The sequence below is a fragment of the Falco biarmicus genome, chromosome 2 (assembly GCF_023638135.1).
Source record: "Falco biarmicus isolate bFalBia1 chromosome 2, bFalBia1.pri, whole genome shotgun sequence".
NCBI lineage: Eukaryota > Metazoa > Chordata > Aves > Falconiformes > Falconidae > Falco > Falco biarmicus.
The window spans coordinates 72,980,038-73,000,038 of NC_079289.1; the positions used below are offsets into that span (position 1 = coordinate 72,980,038).

The 20,001-nt window shown below is 42.5% G+C and overlaps 1 protein-coding gene across 1 annotated transcript; it reads left to right on the top strand.

The window, feature by feature from the left end:
- The first annotated feature begins 1,112 nt into the window (after positions 1-1,112).
- RP2 (RP2 activator of ARL3 GTPase) lies at positions 1,113-19,614 on the top strand. Its single transcript, XM_056328884.1, has 5 exons — positions 1,113-1,327; positions 9,693-10,358; positions 11,966-12,080; positions 13,264-13,349; positions 16,584-19,614. Exons 1-5 carry the CDS (start codon positions 1,196-1,198, stop codon positions 16,665-16,667), a joined length of 1,083 nt encoding a protein of 360 aa, XP_056184859.1. The 5' UTR covers positions 1,113-1,195; the 3' UTR covers positions 16,668-19,614.
- Positions 19,615-20,001: the final 387 nt, after the last annotated feature.

The following is a 20,001-nucleotide window of genomic DNA, read 5'->3' on the forward strand; positions in this document are numbered from 1 at the left end:
AGCGCTGGAAATGGAGGGGTGAAGTTGGTCCAGGGAAAGTGGCAGGGTGTGGAAAGGTGTTGTTTTCATTTAGTCTGTTTCTCATCATCCAACCTTTTTTTTAATTGGGGAAAAAAAGTTAGTTTTACCAAGTCAAGTGTTTTGCCTGTGACAGTAACCGGTAAGTGATCTCCCTGTCTTTATCTTGACCCACGAGCTTTTCCATGTTTTCCCCCGCTGTCCTGTTCAGGAGGGGCAGTGAGGAGCAGCTGGCAGCTGGCCAAGGCCAGCCCACCACTGGGTAACAAAACCTCGGAGACAATTCTGAAGCCTTTCCCCCGCACCCCCGGGAACAGAATCTGTAAAACCTTGGGGGAAATGGCTTTGAATGGTTGGACAGTCTACTAAAAATTGTGTTTTCTTTTTTTCCTCTGGCGCGGGGCGGAAATACCCAAAACCCCCTGAACTCTGGGGCGAAAAAAATCCCAAAAGAAAACCCCCCCAAAACCCCCAGACACAACCCCCACGGAAAGCCCGACTCTTTGCGAAGGGCGGCACAAAGCAGCAGGACGCGGTGGGTTCTTGTGCCGCCACTCGCTGCCGGTGCCCTGAAACACGTGCGAGAAGCCAGGGCGGCCGCGCCTGCCGGTGCGGTCCCCTCCGGAGCCGAGCGAGGCGACAGTGCCGGGGGTGCCGCACGCCCAGGGCACCGCGGGCTGCACCTACGGGGACCGGCTCGGTGCAGCCGGTCCGCAGTTGCACGCCGCACTTGGCATTTTGACGGCGCCTTCCACAGCCGAACCCGCGCACGGTTCAGGGGCCGCGGGCCGCTCTCGGGTGCCGGCTCACGGGCAGTTACCGCCCCCCGACCCGCGGCGGAGAGGTCGGGCCGGGGCCGGGGCCGCTCCCGCGGGCCGGCCGTGGGGGCACCCTCGGGGCGGGGGGCGATGGCGGTCGCCGACAGACGCATTTCTGCGCTTCCCCGCGGCCCCGGGGGTGCGCCGCCTGCCCTTCCCGCCGCCGCCTGGGCCTCTTCCCCTGCCGGGCGGCCGCTCTGCGAGGGCTGGAGCGGGACGGGGCGGGGGGAAGTGTCGCCGTCGTTACGGGAGACGGGGGAAACCGGAAGCGGGCGGGGCGGGGCGGCGAGGCGCTGCGCTGGCGCGCGCTCCCGTGCTCCCAGCCTCTCCCCGCGGGCCGGGCGGGCGGCGGCGGCGCCATGGGCTGCTTCTTCTCCCGCCGTAGGAAGCCGGCCCAGGGCGGCCAGCAGCAGCAGGCGGCGGCGGCCGGGCAGGACTCGGCGGCCGGCGAGGAGAAGGCGCCGCAGTACAGCTGGGACCAGCGACCCAAGGTACCGTCCCGGCGGCCGCGGGGCTCGGGCGGGGGTTCGGCTGCCTTGGCGGGGGGCAGCGCCTCGCCCAGCTTCGCCGCCCGGCGGTCGCGGGGCTGCCGCCGTGGCGGGGCTCGGCGCGGGGGCGGGGGCAGCGCCCCGGCAGGGAGCCCGCTTCCTCCGGTGCCGCGGTGACGGCTCGGCCCGCGCGGGGAAGTGCCTTTGTTTAACAAAAAACAAAAAGTATTTGGCCCGAGGGGGTTACCAGGCGCCCGCAGCTGCCAGCGGAGGGGCCGGCACGCCGCGTCCTGTGGCTGCCGCCTGTGCCTGCAGCAGCGCCCGGTCGGGCTGTGCCCTGCCCGCGGCGGCGGCTGCTCACGGTGGGGCAGCGCCCTCGGGCCGCCCCCCCGCTGCCCAGGCAGGTGGTGGCCCTTGGCTTGGCCGTGGCCGCCACCGCGGGCGGTGTGTGCCCGCCCGCCGTCGGGGCTTGCGGGGCGGCTGAGAGCCCCGCGGGTGCGCGCCGGGGCCCGGCCCGGGGATGGCGGCCGCTGGCGGCGTGTGCCGGGCTGAGCCCGGGTCTCCGCACCCGCCGTGCGGGGAGCGTAACGCTTGGGGCTGCTGTCCGGGGTGTCAGGAGTATCTGCTCTTCCCGCTTGGCTGCTGGGGTTGTTGAGGGTTTTTTTTTTTTGAGTCGCGGTTTTTTAGATGTTTGGTTTGGGGATTTTCTTTTTTTTTTTTTTTTTCCTAAAGCTAATGGAACTAGAACTAGCTTGCCAGTCCCTGAAGTGACAGATGAAGACAAATCCTTCCCAGTGCTGTTTCCTGACCTGCTGAAGGCAATCATGAAGCCTCAAGCAGGAAAGCACTGAAGTGTTGGATTAAATGTATTTATTCCCACCTTAATTTCAAGTTTCACTTCCAAAATGTCGTGACACTGAAGCCCTGCCAGGCCTCCCCTCCGCTCCAGCTGCCTTTGGGTGGGGAAGGAGAAAACGGGACAGGCAGTAAACAATTGATGTGGTTTTAACAAACAACATTCCCAAACCTTTAGGCCATGTTTTACAAGTATAGAAAAGAAAATGTGTGAACTTATTTAAATGCTTAACTTGCTTGTTTTTTAAACTTGGCTGTGTGCTCTAGGGTGTCCCTTAAGTCTTCCAAGTAGATTAAAACAAGCTGAAATGGAGAGAGTGTGTGCATGGCCTGGAGGAATCTGTTCCTTGAGGATAAAGATGGTTGATCTGTGTTGGGCTTGTTGCTTTGACTTGCTAGTGGATATTTGTAGTGCCACGTTGGAGAGAGAAGGGGAGGGTGGCAGCCTGTTACTGGTTTGGAGACTGTTCTCGCAGGGAGAGGGGCTGTACTGAAACCACATTTTAGAGTAGCAGAACAAGTCTTAGCTCTGTGCAAAAGTAAATTACTAAATGAGCATTTGAAACCATGTTATTTAGTTTTAGAGCAAAATCGTCAGCTAAAGCTCAACAGATACGAGCACTTTTTACATAGTGCTTATGTGGCACTAACTTCTAAAACTAAAAGGAGGAAGGTCAGGACATAGAAATACTTGATTCAGAGAACAGCCAGCCTTGTTGCTAAGGAGATGACTGTTGTTGACGTGCTGGAAGTATATTCAAGCTAACAGATGAGGCTATTGCAGCACCAACAATCTATCTCTGGAGGAAAAAAAAGCGTGTAATGTATTGCACGTACAACAACTTCCTCCTTTTTTATAAAAGCCTCTTAGAAACTAGAAGAATCAGTGAGTTTGTGCTGTGCTACTGAGCCACAGAAGCCGTCAACTTAGCTGCATAATTTTGTACTGTCCAGCTCAAGAACAGCTACTTAATGTTTAAGCTCATTTCTCTTGCTCTTTGCAGCCTTACCTTTCGTGGGGCTTTTGGGTGTATGCTTAGTACATTATATCCAGGAAAGCAGTATTGAGGCACCTGGCCATAGGTAAAGGAATACTGAGCACTTAGTGTGCTAAACTGGTTGAACTCAGTTTGTATAAGCAGTACTAGATCAGTGTTAATGTAGCAGCCTTAAGTGTTGTCCCTGATATATTATCCAGTTGCCTATTGCTTTCTCATTTCTGATGCATCACGTATATTACACTTGCCCATTTCACAGTTTTTGTTCACACACAGACTGAAGTCAGTGGGAAAACTTGCAACATCAATACTCCCTTTTGTTCATCAGGTGCATTGAATTGTATTCTGAACCCAGAAAACCTCAACTCTGTCAACAGATAGGCTGGTGGTCTTTTGATGTTCATTTCCTGTTACTTCTAATAATGTGTTGATGCACCATTTCTGTTGGGGGATTGTTTCTAACGTTAGGCTCTCCTACTCGGTGATGCAGTTCTGGTTATAGTGTGGTTCTGCAAGCAGGTTTGGCAATTGCCTGCAGTTCTTGTAAGCTATCCCTTGTATGTTGTTATGGGTGGGTAAGTCTTGCTGCTCAGACACTCCAGCTGTCTTCCTGTAAACTAATACCATGCTGATACTCTCATTGTAGGCAGAGAAGTGTGGGCACACAAATGTGTGTGTGCTTGTCTGATTAGGGATGTGAAGTGACTGCTAGCTGACAGCCATGCTGGAAGAAGCTCTGAACCTGAAGAGTTCCTCCAGTGAAACTTTCTTCTGCTTCTGAAGGAAAGCATCAGTAGTGTAGTCTATTTTAATTATGTTCTGGTGGCAACAGATGATGAGTATTGGTACTGTCTGCCAGTGTAGACCTAGCCAGAGTAACAGGACAGTATCCTAGTGGCCATCTAACTCTTGTATAATAGCCCTGAAAATGCACCATGTTGTAGAAAACTTTAAATGCAAAATACTATAAGGTACTGATAGTTGAATTAAAAATAAGGGAAGTATATGAATTTTGGGGATCTTGTCAACTTCCTACATGACCTCACTTAGGTGACGACAGAAGTTTGCGTTTTTAAGGTATGCAAAAATTAATCAAATTCAGATTGCGTTGTAAGTCTGCTGAGATCTCTGTAATGCTTGCTGACCCTTGGTTTCCGAGAACTGTGTGAAGATTACTCACGGTGCAGCAAAAGAACCAAAGGATCAGCTTATCTTGAAAACAACAGGGAGAAGGATGAGTATTCAGTTTCTTGCTGCTTTGGGATTCTTAGTCGAAGAGAGTAAGCAGATTGAGTCTGTTATTTCTGCACTGCCTCCTAAGGACTTGTTATGTGTTGATGTCATTGGGCTGTCATAAGAGTCCCCTTCTGACCAAGTGTGGGAGAGGAACTTGGTGGTGCTTAGTCCTCCTTGGCCTTCTTCAGCAGGTTTCCACCTGGAATTTAAGATTGTATTACTGCTCCCAGTTTCCCTTTTCCTTTCTTACCTTACTGTCTTCTGTGACTAATGTTGTTTACATGCATGACCAGAGCCATAACCACAGCAGTAACTTGAGTATGGGTCCCTATAGACAGGAACTGGGGTTTTGTGTCTTGTGACAGCAGACATACCCACGTGCTGTGACCTCTGCAGGAAAAGAAGCATAAAAAGCTGCATTATCTTTTTTGCCATTGTCTAATCTTCATAGAAGTAGGATTGGATTAATTGTGATCGCAATGGCATTTAAAGTTAAGAGGGACTTCCCTTCCCCCCCTGATGATTTTTTCCTTTTAAAAGGAACAAGTAGGGTTTTGTTTTACGTCAGTAGACTTGCAGCTTAATTGTTTTAGTTGATAGCCAGCATGCAGCTATCCTATCGTCAATATATCAGACAGTGATGGCTGTATTCAAACAGTTAAAAAAAAAAAAACCTCCGAAGTTTAGCTTTCTACATAAATCATACGTAGTCTTTCGTTAGTTACCTTAGATTTGAGGATTCTGCTAGAATGGTCTGAGCTGATGTGGGCATCTTTAACTATCTAGATCTCATTTAGGTAGTCATTTTATATTTTGGTTTGGAATATAAATAAAATCACTTTTTTTCCCTCTAACTAAACAATGAAATATTTTGCCCTTAAATCCAATGCATCTCTCTTACGCTTCCCAGTACACCAGAACTACTGCTGTATGTCTCAAAAAGTAGTCTATCAACCGATAGTTGATAGTCAGCAGGTACTTACTAAACAATATTTCCAATTAAGTCAGATGTAGGCATGTAGTAATTTCCTTTCTTCTTCCTCTTCCATCTGCAGTATTTGGCAATAGTTTGCTGCTCAGAAAAGTGTGAGAATGACCATTTTATGCTATTGGGGGTATGTGGGAGAGAGGGAAGATTACGAAGAATAGAATAAAATGTGCATTCAGACTGTTTTATTGGCCACATCTGAAGTAAAGGTATGCAGGAGATACTCCAAGATGGGAAAAACTGTATGCTAGTGACTGGAACTGGCATATACTGTCCCTCTTTCAACACTTTCTTGTTGCCCGAGAATCTAGACATCTGCCAGAGGTAGCTTCAAAAGTCTCCAGTGGTTGTTGCAGCTCAGTATTTAAGGGTACTGAACCCATGCAAGTGTGAATATGCAGAAGTGTCTAGGCCTGGGAGTGCAATTTTCTTACTTATTTCCTTTCTGTTAATTCCCTACCGACAGAAATAGCACATAAAGCTTCTTAAGTTTGTGTGCCTACCCTATAGCTGCAGCTTTTAATGTCACTGGGTCAGAAGCTGACTCTTGTATGTCATCAACTGTATTTAAGCCCATAGCTGAACTGCCATCAGTTATGATTTAGAGAGAGAGGGAATGATTGTTTTGAGAATTATATTAGAAGAGAAGACCTTGGTGTAAGTGGTTTAGAAAGACTTTATAAATTACTTTTTTTCTCAGCAGGCTAGACCCAGGTAACGTGGGAAGAATTGTGATCCATGAAGAACAGCAGTGTCGTCTTGTATTTGTGGTGGGATATTGTGGCTGACAAAAACTCTTTTCCGGATGGACCCAGGGAAAAGTCTTGTTAAGATATGAACTCATAGCAGAAAGAGTTCAAGAAGCTGTTGGGATCCTTGGTGATTTGAGGCATGGTCACCGCTAAAAGCTGTGAGGGCTTAATACTTCTAAGTCGTCTTCCAGATGGGAGCTGCCTTGTCTTGGTGCCAGTAAACTGGATAATGGTAGTTGAAGAGATGTACGTCATCTGCAGCCTTCACGTCTGCTCTCTGACCTTCTTGCAAGACAAGTGTTTGCAGGAAGGAAAGCTGCTTAATACACCTTGCACTTGTTGCAGCAGAACTTCCTAGAGTTCAAAGCAACCATGACAGGCTTTTGTTTGCCTTCACTTCTCTCTTTTCTTTGTTCTTTAAAATCTCTGCTCCTTACAATTTGTCCTCCGGTCCTTTTTAAGAGACTTGGTCATCGCTGATAACCAAAGTTGAGACTTCTGTACCTCTGAGGAGGAACAATATTGTGTAAGCAGGGATTACTTCTTCATCCTATCTGGTTATTTTCAGTCTGTCTATGGAGTAATTCCTGAACCTGCACATAGCACTTCTGTTAGAAGGTTTCAACTCTTGAACTGCATGCATATCTATTAATGTAGAACTCATACCTGGTCCAAAAACTCCAAATTCAGCTGAAAACATTAGAAGTTGTCTCTGTACTGTCATCATTTGGACTTACACCAGTCTGGGGGGAAAAAAAAGACATTTCAAAATGTATTAAGAGATGGAGAGTAGAGCATCTGTCCGGGTGAGATAGGTGGCTTTGGACAAAGTTCTTTCAAGCTTTATCCAAATGCAAATACATGAGCTTTTGAACAGCTGATTTTTGTTGACCTATCACATGTTTAGGATTTTACAGCAAAAGTTGCACCAGATGAACAGGCAGCAAAATCTACATAGCCCTGGTAATGGTTGTATGTGGCTGTACGGTTATCTTCTTCTGTTGTTTTTTGTTTTCCTAGCCTGATTTTTTGCTACCTTGCTGAGACAAAGCTTAAGCAGCACTTAGTGTTGACTGTCAGGGGAAGGAAGGTGGATGCAGTGATTTAATACTAACCTGTTGATGATAACTGCAGACTTCAGAGATGGTGAGCATGGAACTCTGTGATAAGCATATTAACAGTTGTTGGATGCATCCTCAAAACTGTAGTTCTGCTTTCACACTCCTTTTTCTGGCATGCTTCTTTTACCCAGGGGAAGTAGAACATTCAGATCTACCACAGTCTCTTAGATTACCCCCTCCTCACAGGAGCAATAACCCAGTGGGAGGAGAGAGTGTTAAATCTATTTTGTTGAGTCCCTCCAGTGTGGACAGAAGTGTTAGTCAATAAATATTCTTGGTCTTTAAAAGGAAAACTGCAAAGCAAAATTAGAGGAAATTGGCCAACTCCCTAGTGTGGTGAACAAACTAAGAAGTAAGAGTTGTGTCAGGGCAGAACTCTTGATTCACATCAGGGAAATAAAATTGAGCTCCTGAATCTAGTAATAAGTTGACATTTTTTTTAATCATTTAAATTCAACTACTATTTTTTTCAAGTGTACTCATTTAAAATTGTCTGTAAGCTGTGGGTTAGCTGATTAACCAATGTTTTTTACCTAGGCCTAAATGAAATTGCAAGATGAAGTTGAAGTTTCACATATCTTTCTGTAAAGGCTGTTGTGTAGGATGAGCTAGTGCTGTTGGAGAGGCTTTTTTAGAGCAGGGCAATTTAGAAGGACATGCTTAGGTGCCTATTTTCAAAAAAGCTGTAAGTTCCAGAAGCTAGGAATTCCTCCTCCCGAAGAGAAGTAACTGTTCTTCTATACCCTGTTGTGAAGGCAGTAAGCTTGTCTCCCAAGGTTATTTAAAAAGCAAGCAAACAAATGTTATATATATATTACACATAAGCATTCTAGGAGATGCCTGGGAAGAACATGTCCAAAAACAATTTTGATACTTCTGTTCTTAAACTTGAGAGAATATAAGTATAAATATATGTGGATCAAATATGTAAGGTTACATGAGACTTAAGACCTTAGAAGTTTGAATCCTAATCGTACCGTGTGGCTGTGTCTCCATGTTCATTATTATTCGAGCCTCCCAGTTTTATTTGTAATTCTTCCAGCTAACTTTCCTGGATGTGTACTAGTGCTGTTAAGTATGACTGAGGGGAGATTTCTAGGAAGCCAATCTTCATTGTTGCAACTTGAATTTTGTGGGAAATTCATCAGCTGCAAACCTCCTCTCCTGTCCGGAGGTCAGCTATGTTGTATATAAAGGAGTACCTTTTATTGGTTGGTAGAGACTTTCGGTTTTCATTAGCTGCTCTGGACAAAAGCTACCTAGGCTGAGCTGGTTTAGTGAGTGTCTGGCACTAACCCATCCTGGGTTGTGCCTTTCTCGGGTCTCTAAATCTCATGCAAACATGCAGTGCTGGGCAGGAGGAGTTTATTACAAACTGGACTATACAGAAATTGTTGTAATGCATTAACACTGATTATGGTGCAGCAAACTTTACGGACCTCAGGCTGATAATCAAATACCAGGTTTGTGAAGTGGTCTTGTGTTAGGCTAGTTCAGGTACTTGTATATTTCTAAGTGCTGTTTTAATAAGCTTTCACAAGAGGGCAGAGTAGAATTTGCTTGGGGAATTGCAGTTATTTTGAGACTTACACATATCTAGAAATGAGCCAGCTCGGATTCCTTTGGTGTTATGACAGCATGGGCTGTATTATTCATGCTGTACAGCTGTATCTCATACTGTCCTGGGTGTCGCTGCTCCCCAGTGGAGAGTCCCAGGGAAAGCCACAGTCTCTCTGAAGTGTCCCTCCCCGGTGGGGGGTAGAAGCGATGGGATGCTGGAGAAGAGCCCCCTGCACCACTGCTGCCGTTGTAGCTAAAACAATCCCATAGCTGCTGTTAGCACAAGATAATGCTGTGATGCAGATAAGTATCACAGTAATCTTTGTAGTTTGTAAACACAATAAAGGAGATACTGCCTGAAAGCAGCAGGGTTTCCTTACAACATGTTGAGCTGTGGTAAAATATGACCAAGGAAGCTACTTGAAAAGGAAATACTGTGTATCTGTAGCTTTATGGATCTGTAAGTATGTTGGCCAATCCATTTATTATGGTTATTATGATAATAGTCAGGACCATCATCCTTGCTGGAACTGTTTACAGTCCACAGAGAAAACTAGCTCCTCATGCCCCCTTTCTTTATTAGAGGACTAACTGAGTTAGCTTTTTTTTCCACTGGAGCATCTCAGAAGTGTAGATTCAATTCTTTGTTGTACCTCAACACTGTGCATTGAGTTGTTTAGTTGTTTAGCTAGAAGAGTTGCTTCTGATTTCTTAGCACTCTGAAGAGTTTTCTGGCAAATTATCCTGTACAGTTCAGTGCTACCTCAATTAATGCATGTAAGTTGACATTTAGCATTGTAATATTCTCTGTATGTGAAGATGTTAACTTTTTTATTTTTTTCGTCCTTCTTTTTTCAGATTGACCCCAAAGATTACACTTTTTCCGGACTTAAAGATGAAACTGTGGGTCGACTGCCTGGAAAAGTAGCAGGGCAACAATTTGTCATTCAGGACTGTGAGAATTGTAGTATCTACATATTTGACCATTCTGCTACAATCACTATTGATGACTGTGTAAACTGCCGAATCTTTTTAGGACCAGTAAAAGGCAGTGTGTTTTTCCGTGACTGCAAAGACTGTAAATGCATAGTGGCCTGCCAACAGTTTCGCACTCGGGACTGCAGAAAGCTGGAGGTATTCTTGTGCTGTGCCACCCAGCCTATTATAGAGTCCTCCACAAGTATGAAATTCGGATGTTTCCAGTACTATTATCCTGAGCTTGCTTTACAATTTAAAGATGCTGGACTGAGTATCTTCAATAACACATGGAGCAACATCCATGACTTTACCCCTGTGTCAGGAGAAAATAATTGGGCCCTTTTGCCTGAGAATGCTGTAGTCCAAGATCATGTTCCTTTGCCCGCTTCTGAGGAGCTGAAAGCTGTCAGAATTTCTACTGATGCTATGAGGAGCATAGTACCAGTAACTCGAGGGCGGAGACAGAAAAGCAGTGATGAATCGTGTTTGGCTGTGTTTTTTGCTGGTGACTACACAACTGCAAATGCCAGGAAGTTAATTGATGAGGTAAGTGGCCTTCGTGTTCAGCTTTTTGATTTTCTAATTGAAATTTCCCCTGGACAGCCTCTGGTGCTCCCTGAAAGGAAAATGCAGAGGCTCTGCTTGTCTACTAACCATACTGATCAACTGCACTGTTTAAAACCTTAAAGCAAAGTGAGAGACTGGAGATCATCTGATCAGACAGTTGGTTTATAGCTGACATCCTGTGACTGGCATGTCTATCCTCTAATAGGTTCCAGTGTGCTTTTCCATCATGGCACACCAAAGCTACATTCCGAAGAAAATGCATAGTTGATTGGATGAACTTGGCCAAATGTGGAGTAAGTGATTAGCAAAAGCAATTGCTTGTGAAAGGGGTATAGCCAATTAACTTGTTAGCTTACTGCCCTAAAAGTGATGTCTAACAAAACTGTCAGTCCTGAAAGATTATCCAGTACTAAGAAAGACTTTTAAAAAATACCTTGTTACGTTATATCCTCCCTGCCACCCAGTACTGGAACTTTTTCTGGAAGGGGCAGTGTTTGTTTGTCATGGTCATGGCTGGTCAGCTGTCTTGGATTACTTAAATAGCTGGAGCTGTTTTGTGGTGTGTGGGGTTTTTTTCCTCCCCCAACCCCCACCTACCCCTGGTGAGGCAGCAGCTCCTAAGCTTGGCTGAGTTTGGGCTTTCCTGGAGCTAAAATCTGGGAGTCGCTGGCTGCTTTTAGCACCCTGGAGTGCCAGGGATGACAGAGCCAGTAAGCATGAGCTGTGGCTTCTGAGAGAGGTATCTGCAAAAGCTGCTGATCCCAGTGCTGTAGGATCAAGAAAAGAACTAATGGAGCTTTTTCCCTTGGGTTTTTAACTGCAAGGAAAGAAAGTTATAGGGTGTTTCCATGCTTCCCCACTGCCCAGTTGGATTTTTGTGGAACTGAGTTAGGAACAGCTACTGGAATGAAGGGAGATGATACTTATGGGTGGTTCTTTTATGAAGAAGGAATAGCTACAGTCAAAAGGATAATGGATTGTTCTCCTGTGTTAGTAGTTCCTTAGAAATTACAGTTAAGAAGATGCTAAAAGACTAGTTAGTGAGATTCTGTAGAAATCTTAAGGCTCTGTGGATTAATCGATGCTTTGGAAATACATTGTTGCTCCTTCTTCATATGCTTTTTGTTTTGCATTAGATTTGAAGTAAAAAGTTGTGTGTGTTTGAAAGTTTGTAACTATTTTTCCAAAATGGAAAACTTCAGCAGCGGATAGATGAAGTTTGAGCTAACCCTTGACTGAGCTATTGCAGACTAATGAGAACTAACTGCTTGACTCCAGATGCTGAATGCTTTTAACTCCCATTAGTTTCAGCTTGTGAGGGATTGTGGGGAAAAAAATCACAACCCAGGGCCATAATATAAAACAAAAATATTCACGTTTACTCGTCTAGGTGCACTAGGGCAGAGAAGAAAATCTGGATGAATGGAATGAAAATAAACAGAAATGTAGAAAAAGCAAACGGTCTTTGAAAAAAGCAGAAAGGGTCCCTTTGCTCTGTGACTTAATGTGTGTGGGGAAAATGGATACTTGAGTTGAACTTTCTGCCTGGGAAGCATTTTTAACATGAATTCTTTCTCTGTTAAAAGATGACTGGTAAAGGCTTTCAGCTGGTACAGACTAAAGAAGTCTTAATGAAGGCAGAGGATGCTCACAGAGTTTTCCAGCAGCGTGCATCAGAATTCATTCCACTGCTTGAAAAAGGTGAGTTTGTGTTGTTTTCTTTCTCTTCTTGCTATAGAAACCTAGCTATCACTTGAGAGCCCTGGAGAACAAAGAGGACTGAAGGAGAAGACTGTGTTTGAAGGGCATAATGTAAAGCCAGTTGAGATGAGTTTTGGAAGCCTCATCCAAAGGCTTCCAAAGCCTAAACCAGGCCCTAAACCAGCTGAAACTCCTGAAGGCATCATAAATGAGCCATTCCATGCGTATTTTGTGGCTCTGCCCCCCCTCTAGTGGTCCAGCTGCAAAGCTCAGGAGCAATGGCAGATGCAGATCTGTCTGGCATGGTCAGAAGAAGCTTTTAGGCTGTTTCTAACTTAGCACCATTGCTGCTCAGCCACCTGGATGTTCAGTGTTCCTGTATACATATTTAAGCAAATCCAGTATAGATGTGTATAAAGCAGGCAAGTGTTAAATTCCTGTTTATAACTGGTGTACTGTCAGAGTATTTCAAAAGCCTTTTTATTGATCTGACTGTAATTGGGTTTTGCCTCTTCCTGCAGAAGTACTGACGTCTTGCCATCTGTTACATGCTAAAGCTCAATACACGCTCCCAAACTTAGTAGCAACATGCAGTTTGTTTGATAGTAATGTAAGAGGTCTGTGATACTCATTGCAAGAATAGGACAAAAGTTATTATAGCTATTAGATGACAATCTAGTTTAAGGGCTATCTTGCACCCATGTGGGAAGAAATAATGTGTTCAGAATGAAACCAGAGAAAGGGGATCTGCAAACAGTGGGTGAGAACGAGTCTAGAAATCAGGCCGTTTTCTATCTTGGGACTGAGGCAAAAATGCCTGAATGACTCAGTCCTGCTCCAGATGTCTGTGAAATGGCTCACTATTTGAGCAGTAGTCTGACTCACTTCCATGATGCCCTGCGCTCCGTAGTGGTTTTGTGCCATTGCTGCCTTTCAAGAAGTAAAACTGGAATCCTGCCAGAATCTCTGCAAAAATGAGCATGGAATTGCAGATATTTTCTTCTCAGATAACACTGTACTTTGAAGCTATGGTTAGGTGTTTTTAATTCTTTATCCAGTGTTATGGCTGCTCAAGCAAAAACCATGAAACACTTCTTGCAAGCTTCACAGTTCTCTATGGGTTGAGAAATCTACTGTTTCAAGTTTGAAAGTGGTGTTGATTCTAGATGAAACTCTCTTCTAGGTCCAGTGGTTGCTTTGGAGTTCAGTGGAGATGGTGCTGTGGAAGGATGTCAAAGCACTGTAAATGATGTTTTTAGCGGGACCAAGGTAAGCTGGTGTATTGCTTTATTGGCAGAAAATCATACAGGATGTCTGTGATACTTGATGCTCAAGCTGTGGCATTGATGTACTAGACAACCTTTTAAAGTTTCTGAATAGTAAAATCTGGATATGCTATTTTCTTGCTGTTGTTTTAGTTTCTTTTGTACCCAAAACCTCAAGATGCCTGTCAGAGACAAGAAAAATTGCCCTAGGAAAGAGTACTAAATCCCCATATCCATTGAAGAGTAGAAGATTTCCACTTAAAACTCTTATTTCATATAATAGTAAAAACAAATTCCGTAAATGTAGTAGGGAAAAGCTCTGCTCAAGTCTTATACTAAACTATGCTGTGTCATGTTCTAGTCTATTAAACCTTGATAAATGTAATATGATCGGATTTCAACTTTTTTCAAGGTTTACTTTTGCTGTGTAAGATACTACAGGTGTCTTCCTGAAAGGCATTTTTTTCCTCCTTCTTCTGTCAGTTTGTTTTACTGTAGCTTCTTTACACCACATTTCCTCTTTGCTTGCTGTCCCCATTTCTCTGAATGACATTGGTTTTGAGAAACTTTCTGGAAACAATTAGAGCACTCCTGATAACAAGGAAATGACAAACCCTTTGCTATCAAGCAGCTCCTCAATGAAGACTAGAATGGCTTTGAGACATAGTGTCCATACAGTTGCTTGCTGTCTTTCAGTTCCTTTCAAAAGACTGACTCAGAACCAGACTGCCCAGTTTCTGAGAAACAGTTATCTTGTAATAAGTCATCTCAAATGCAGCTAATGTTTGCTTATTGCACCAGCGAAAACCTGATATGTAGCAGGCTTTAATTTGGCTCTCATTCTGAAGAATACTACAACTACAGTCTGGGCAGTGTTGTGATATTACTGATTCTTCTTGTGACCCAATAGTCATCACCACCATTTTCACCAGAAAAATGTAAAAAACCAGGAGCTTACAGTGGCTTTTTTTAGTGTGGTTAGCATATTACTTTTTTTTCCACACAGAACAAAGCTGATACTGGGTAGTAATTCACTGGTTCTTCTAGATCTTTTTCTCTATTCAAAGACTGAAGTGATATTAAATATAAGAACAAATAAAATTTTGTTTTCCTCACTAAAATGACTGATGTCTGTTACTATAATTCTATGAATGCCCTGATCTGAGATGTATCCAGAAACTTCAGACTGTGCACTCCATGCTGTGAAGTAAGCATTGCTCTTGGAGAGAATCTGTAGGGTTTGGGTTCAGTTCCGAATACGGAATTACTTACTGCATCTGGATTTTAAACTTCTGTTTACAGCCTGGTTCCATAGTAAAATCTACATCGCTTACTAAATACTTGCTGCTCTGAAGTAGGAAGCAGAACTTTGGGCTTCCTGAGAAGTATATATCTTTATTCAGATAAAATGTAACTCCAGAATTCTGATAAACACTGGCTTTGTGCATAGATCCCTAGATGATTGAATATCATGCATATTCTTTTTTTAGAAAATGTGTTTCTTTGGTCATAGTTTAGAAGCAATTTAGGGAGTAACAAACTTCATACTTATTACTCCAGAAGGTTCAGGAATGCGCTGTAAAATGTTTTTGCTTCGTTGTTGGCTACCCTTATCATGTTTGAGAGTTGTTATAGTGCTCAGAAAGAATTATAGGTATCCCTGATCAAGAAACAGTAAGCAAAGCTCTTAGGAAAACATGTATCCTGTAAGACTTTGCAGAAGATTAATCTGCTTTTAAGCAGCTAGCTACATTTGTGTTTGAAAACCAGAGTTAAAAATTATGAAATTTGTCTGTTAACAGCCATAATTTCACCAAGTTTTTGTTTCTGATATAAATCTGATAAACAACTCTGGATACTATAGTAAGGGTAGAAAAGCTCTTCAGCAACAGTACCACCAGAGTTTTTTGAGCTGTTTGGTAGAAACAGCATGTTACAAGGAGAGCTCTATGCTGTGCACTTAAGTTAGACTCCCTATTTGTGTGGACTAGGTACATCTGCACTCTTTACCTCTGACATTCTTTCTGGTGTGACCTTCTGCACTTTTTTTTTTTGGATGCTTTCTAGTGTTGTTCTTCTGTATCATCACTTATTCATAAAATACTGTGCAAAATTTAAATGGTAATATCTTGGTAGGGAAGGATGCTGAAAGAAGATTCAGCTGTTGTGGCTGTGGTACCTATTGCTGTTGCACCAAACAACTGCCAAATAATTAGTAGATGGTCTTAAGTCCCTTCAAACAGAAGTCTACCATGCATCCAAACAGCAGTCTAGGAAACTACAAAGTGATGATATAATTATTTTTTTTAATTGGAAATTTACTGGATAACAGGGTACTAATCTTAATACATAGCTTAAGTAAACCAATTCAAGGAACTGTGATAGTTTACATCCATGTGGTATTCTGAGCTGAAGCAGAAAAGTGGTGACTGTAAGAGCACAGTCATCTGGAATAACCCATTCCTACAGTCCTAGAATAGCTCAGTTGGCTGTGCCAACACATGTGCTGAGATAATGATGGTATCCTCTTGAGGTATAGAAAATGTAAGATAGTAAGAACTCTAAGTTTTTGAGACTATCACTTGCATGTTGAGACTGATGAACAGCCACAACACTGTCTGTTACTGAATTATTGGGGCATTGCCTAGGGCATTAATAGTTGACCTGTGAAAGCTTTCAAAGTTGACTGTCCTAGAGCTTGGACTTTCACATGTGTTGATCCATTTTGCAAAATGCAAATGTAATTGAAGGGGTTTTTTTTAAAAAAATCATCTGCTGAAGAAGCAACTAATTTTTTTGAGGGCAATATAGTGCAAGGGAGTAATTTTTACAAATTCTGCCTTTCTGCTAAAGGAAAACTTAAATGGTAGTCTAAGGTTTTTGCATGTTTGTTTTCCTCCCCTCCCCTGGACAGGGCTTTATGATACCAAGCAAAACACATCTAAATGGACACTAGCTTAAGGTGTGACCCCTGTATAATTGAGCCCAGGACTTTTATTTCCCATTTCTGGAAGGGTTACTGCAGCAAGCAGGTCTGATAAGGACAGATGATGGTAACAAAGGGTGCATCAGAGCCGAGAGAATTCTAGGACTAATCTGTCACACAGTGGAAACTAACAGAGATGTGCCTCTCATGAAATCCAAAAATAAAAATAACCATTACTGGCTCCAAATGAACAAAGACTACTTGAATTTCTTTACTAGTGATGCATAACTATTTCCTTGTTTAATAAAACAGGTTTTTGTATCGGAGAGCAAGGCATCAGCATCTCAAGATGTAGACAATTTCTACAACTTCGCTGACATGCAGATGGGAATGTGAAGTTTAATATGAAGGTGTTCACACACAGTTTATCTTGGCGCTTGGATGACACTTGGCTTGAATATGGCTGTAGTATGTGAGAAGTTTTGTCATTTGGTTTTGTATTCCTCATATATCCCTTTTGTAAAGCTATTGGTGGTTTTAATACCATATTACCTGAACTGGGGTAAATGGCATAGATCCCCACATACGTTGTGTTTAAAACTTGTATTTCAATTCCAGAAACAATGGAGGTTTTCTACTAACTTTTTCCAGTGATTTCTATACTTCTGTTGATACTTGAATGTTTCTTGTCGACATCTCATGGTAATACATATTTGAAAAGTGCAATGCTGATTCAAATTTGCTGCAGTAGCAATTGTTATCTTTAACTCAGACACATTGTTTAGAAAGTGCATTTATGCGAAACTTGCTGTTCAAAACTTTCCCACATGCAAATATGTCTTCATTGGGGGCCAGAGAGGAAGCTGTAGTCGTTGACTTTTTCTGAAAGTGATGCCAAAACAGCACAGAGTAACTGCTCAGAGACTAATTTTGTCTTTAAGCAGCAAAGGCATTTTTGTGCAACGCTGGGGAGCTAGCCGATTTGCATGGGACAACTAGCTCCCAAGTTTTCAGTGAAGTGTTAGGTATTTTATACAGTTTTCATGAGAGGTTACACAACGTCTTTACATATGTACTCATTTGATTTTGACACCTAATCATTCCATTCACAATAGGTGGGATCTAAGTGGAGTAGACCTTTCAATTTTCTTTGTTCAACAATTTCCTGACTCGATGGTCTCCTTATCTCCTTCAGGTGCCCACCTTATCTTTTCTAATTATTCAGAGTACATTCTCAACACAAACAGAGCATCATCCAGAGAACTGTACCAAACTCATCCTAACTAATCTTTTTCTTTTAAGACCTTGTTCTGTTTCAAAAGCCTAGTCTGAAATGAATTCTTATAGCATGCTTTCAGCAATAATGCATGACTTCTAAAATGCACATCTGGCTTATTCTGCTTCAGCATCTTTTTGAACAGAGTTGTTTGCAGCAGCAAGCATAACTGCTGTTATGCTAATTGTAACACCATTCTGGTAAGTGAGTACTCACCAGGCTCTTCTGCTTTGAGGTGAATTCTGAGCATGAGTGCTCTGCTGAAGATGCTTTAAGGTTCTTTCAGGGTCTGCGGTGATGCAGCTGTCTCTGGTATTCCCAAGTCATGGATGGGATATACATTAAGTTCCCTTGGATTTGGAGCAATAGGTCTCTGGCACCTTTGTTGTTTGCTAGAAGGGCTGTACAGCAACCAGGCAGGAGTCAGAGAAGGTCTCTGATGGCATGGAAAAACCCTGTTCTTTACTAGACCCCAGGAGAAGGGTTTTACACTCAGTAGTAGTAGTGAAAATTAATCTGTAAAGTACTATACTGCTATAGGGTTTATTTTGGATTAATTCTAAAAACAGACTGAAGAAGTGCTACTAGCATTTTGGGAGATGCATTTGAATAGTGATCAGTAAGGATGCTTATTGCTATATAGTGCATGGTAAAATGCGAATATATATGGATGGATATTAAATACATTATTGATTTATTTTTGCATATTGCATACTTAATGATTTTTCTACGTGAACTTAAACTTATGTCCAGGTTTACAAGCCCTCTGTAATACTTGAACAGGCTGTGCATGCAGACACAGAAAACCAAATTTCTTAATTAAAATTGTGGCATGCCAGTTTAGCGTTTACAATCCATTGAATGTACTGGGGCTGTGTTGAGGGGCTAAAGCAGTAATTTCCCCATTATGGTCATCTGTCAAAAGGGAAGACTTTGTGCACCTTAACTGAAAATGAGTCATCAGTTTCATAGCTCTGGAGCTCCCAAAGTGGGTGGCTAAAAACACATCTTTTCCTAATTTTTTAGAATTAGCACATGAAAGAATCAGTTCTCCTGAAATTCAGAATTCTGTCATGCCCAAAAGATATTCTGAGCTGTCATTTTGTTGCTACTAGGCAAATGCTTGCCCTTAGTTTAAACTATGTATCAAGAATACGTCCTGAGGACCTCTTGTTAAGGTTATGCATAGTTAAAATAAGAAAAATATCTCCTGAAGTTACTCAGCCACTGGTGTATAGAAAGTAAGAAAAATGTCACTTCTGTGAAATGTTTTTATTTGACAAAGTGAAATGAAATCAAACTGCCACCAGAATCTGACTGGTAGTGGAAATTGCCACTTATCTGCACTTAGCCAGCCAGCATTTTTTTTTTTTATATATGTGTGAGGAGAGGCTATGAAACCTTAGATCAGTCTCCAAAGTACTAGTGCAACTCGTCAATGAAATTATTCCAAACACATACAGTAAATGTACTGTCCATACCACAAAAATACATTAAAATTTTGTAATGTACTTCAGAACTGTCATTGTGTAATTTATCTAAGCAGTGCATATATTGGACCATCTTGGTCTCTAAACTTCTATATATTTCCAAACTTATGTGCTGACATATGATTATATGTATGTTTAATAGTTTATTTTTCGCATGACCAACCTGCTCTGGAAACAAAGTGCTAAATTGATTTTTTTGTGACTAGTTTTACTGGAGGACAGGATGATTAATTGAAAATTAATGTAGTCTTGAAACAGTGGAAGAACTTTTCTACATGCTAGGGGAAAGAGCAGTGTGTTGCTTTTTTTTTAAATGTTAGTAAGCAGGCTATCAATGAAGAGTTTTTTACTTAAAAAAAACCCTAAATAATGAAGGAGTTTCTCAGTCTGGTTATTTATCTTTTGACTTCCATTTCTTGCTAACAGGTGTTAAGAACACTTCCAGCCTAAGCATCAGGTACTGTATGCATTACAGAATGGTACGTGCTTCATGTAGTCTTTGTACGTTTGTTGTATAGCTTTTTATGTAATTTGTATTGCACTGTGAATGTGATTCATAATAAACATTGAAAATCTACACTCTGGATTCTGGAAGACTTTTTAAAATTATCAAATATTGCAAAACATGATTACGTTATATTAAGTATAAAAACTGAACTCAGTGTTTAAACGGGGACTTTAGATACTTACATCTAACTGAAGAAAGGTGAATTTTTGACAGCAGGGATTTTTCCCCAGAGTCACTGAGAATATGATTAACTCTGTACTGCAGTTTTCCTAGTAAAATATGGAAGAAGTTATTCATGTATCAAGTTGTACAGAGGTTCCAGGATGGAGACAAAGTACTTCTCCCTGATGTATGGGTGCCTGTGGTTGTTTTTTTGTTTTGTATTTTATCTTGGAAAAGTTTTGTGCCTTTTAACTGTGCTTACCTCTTTAGGTACTAGATGCATGCTAGTGATGT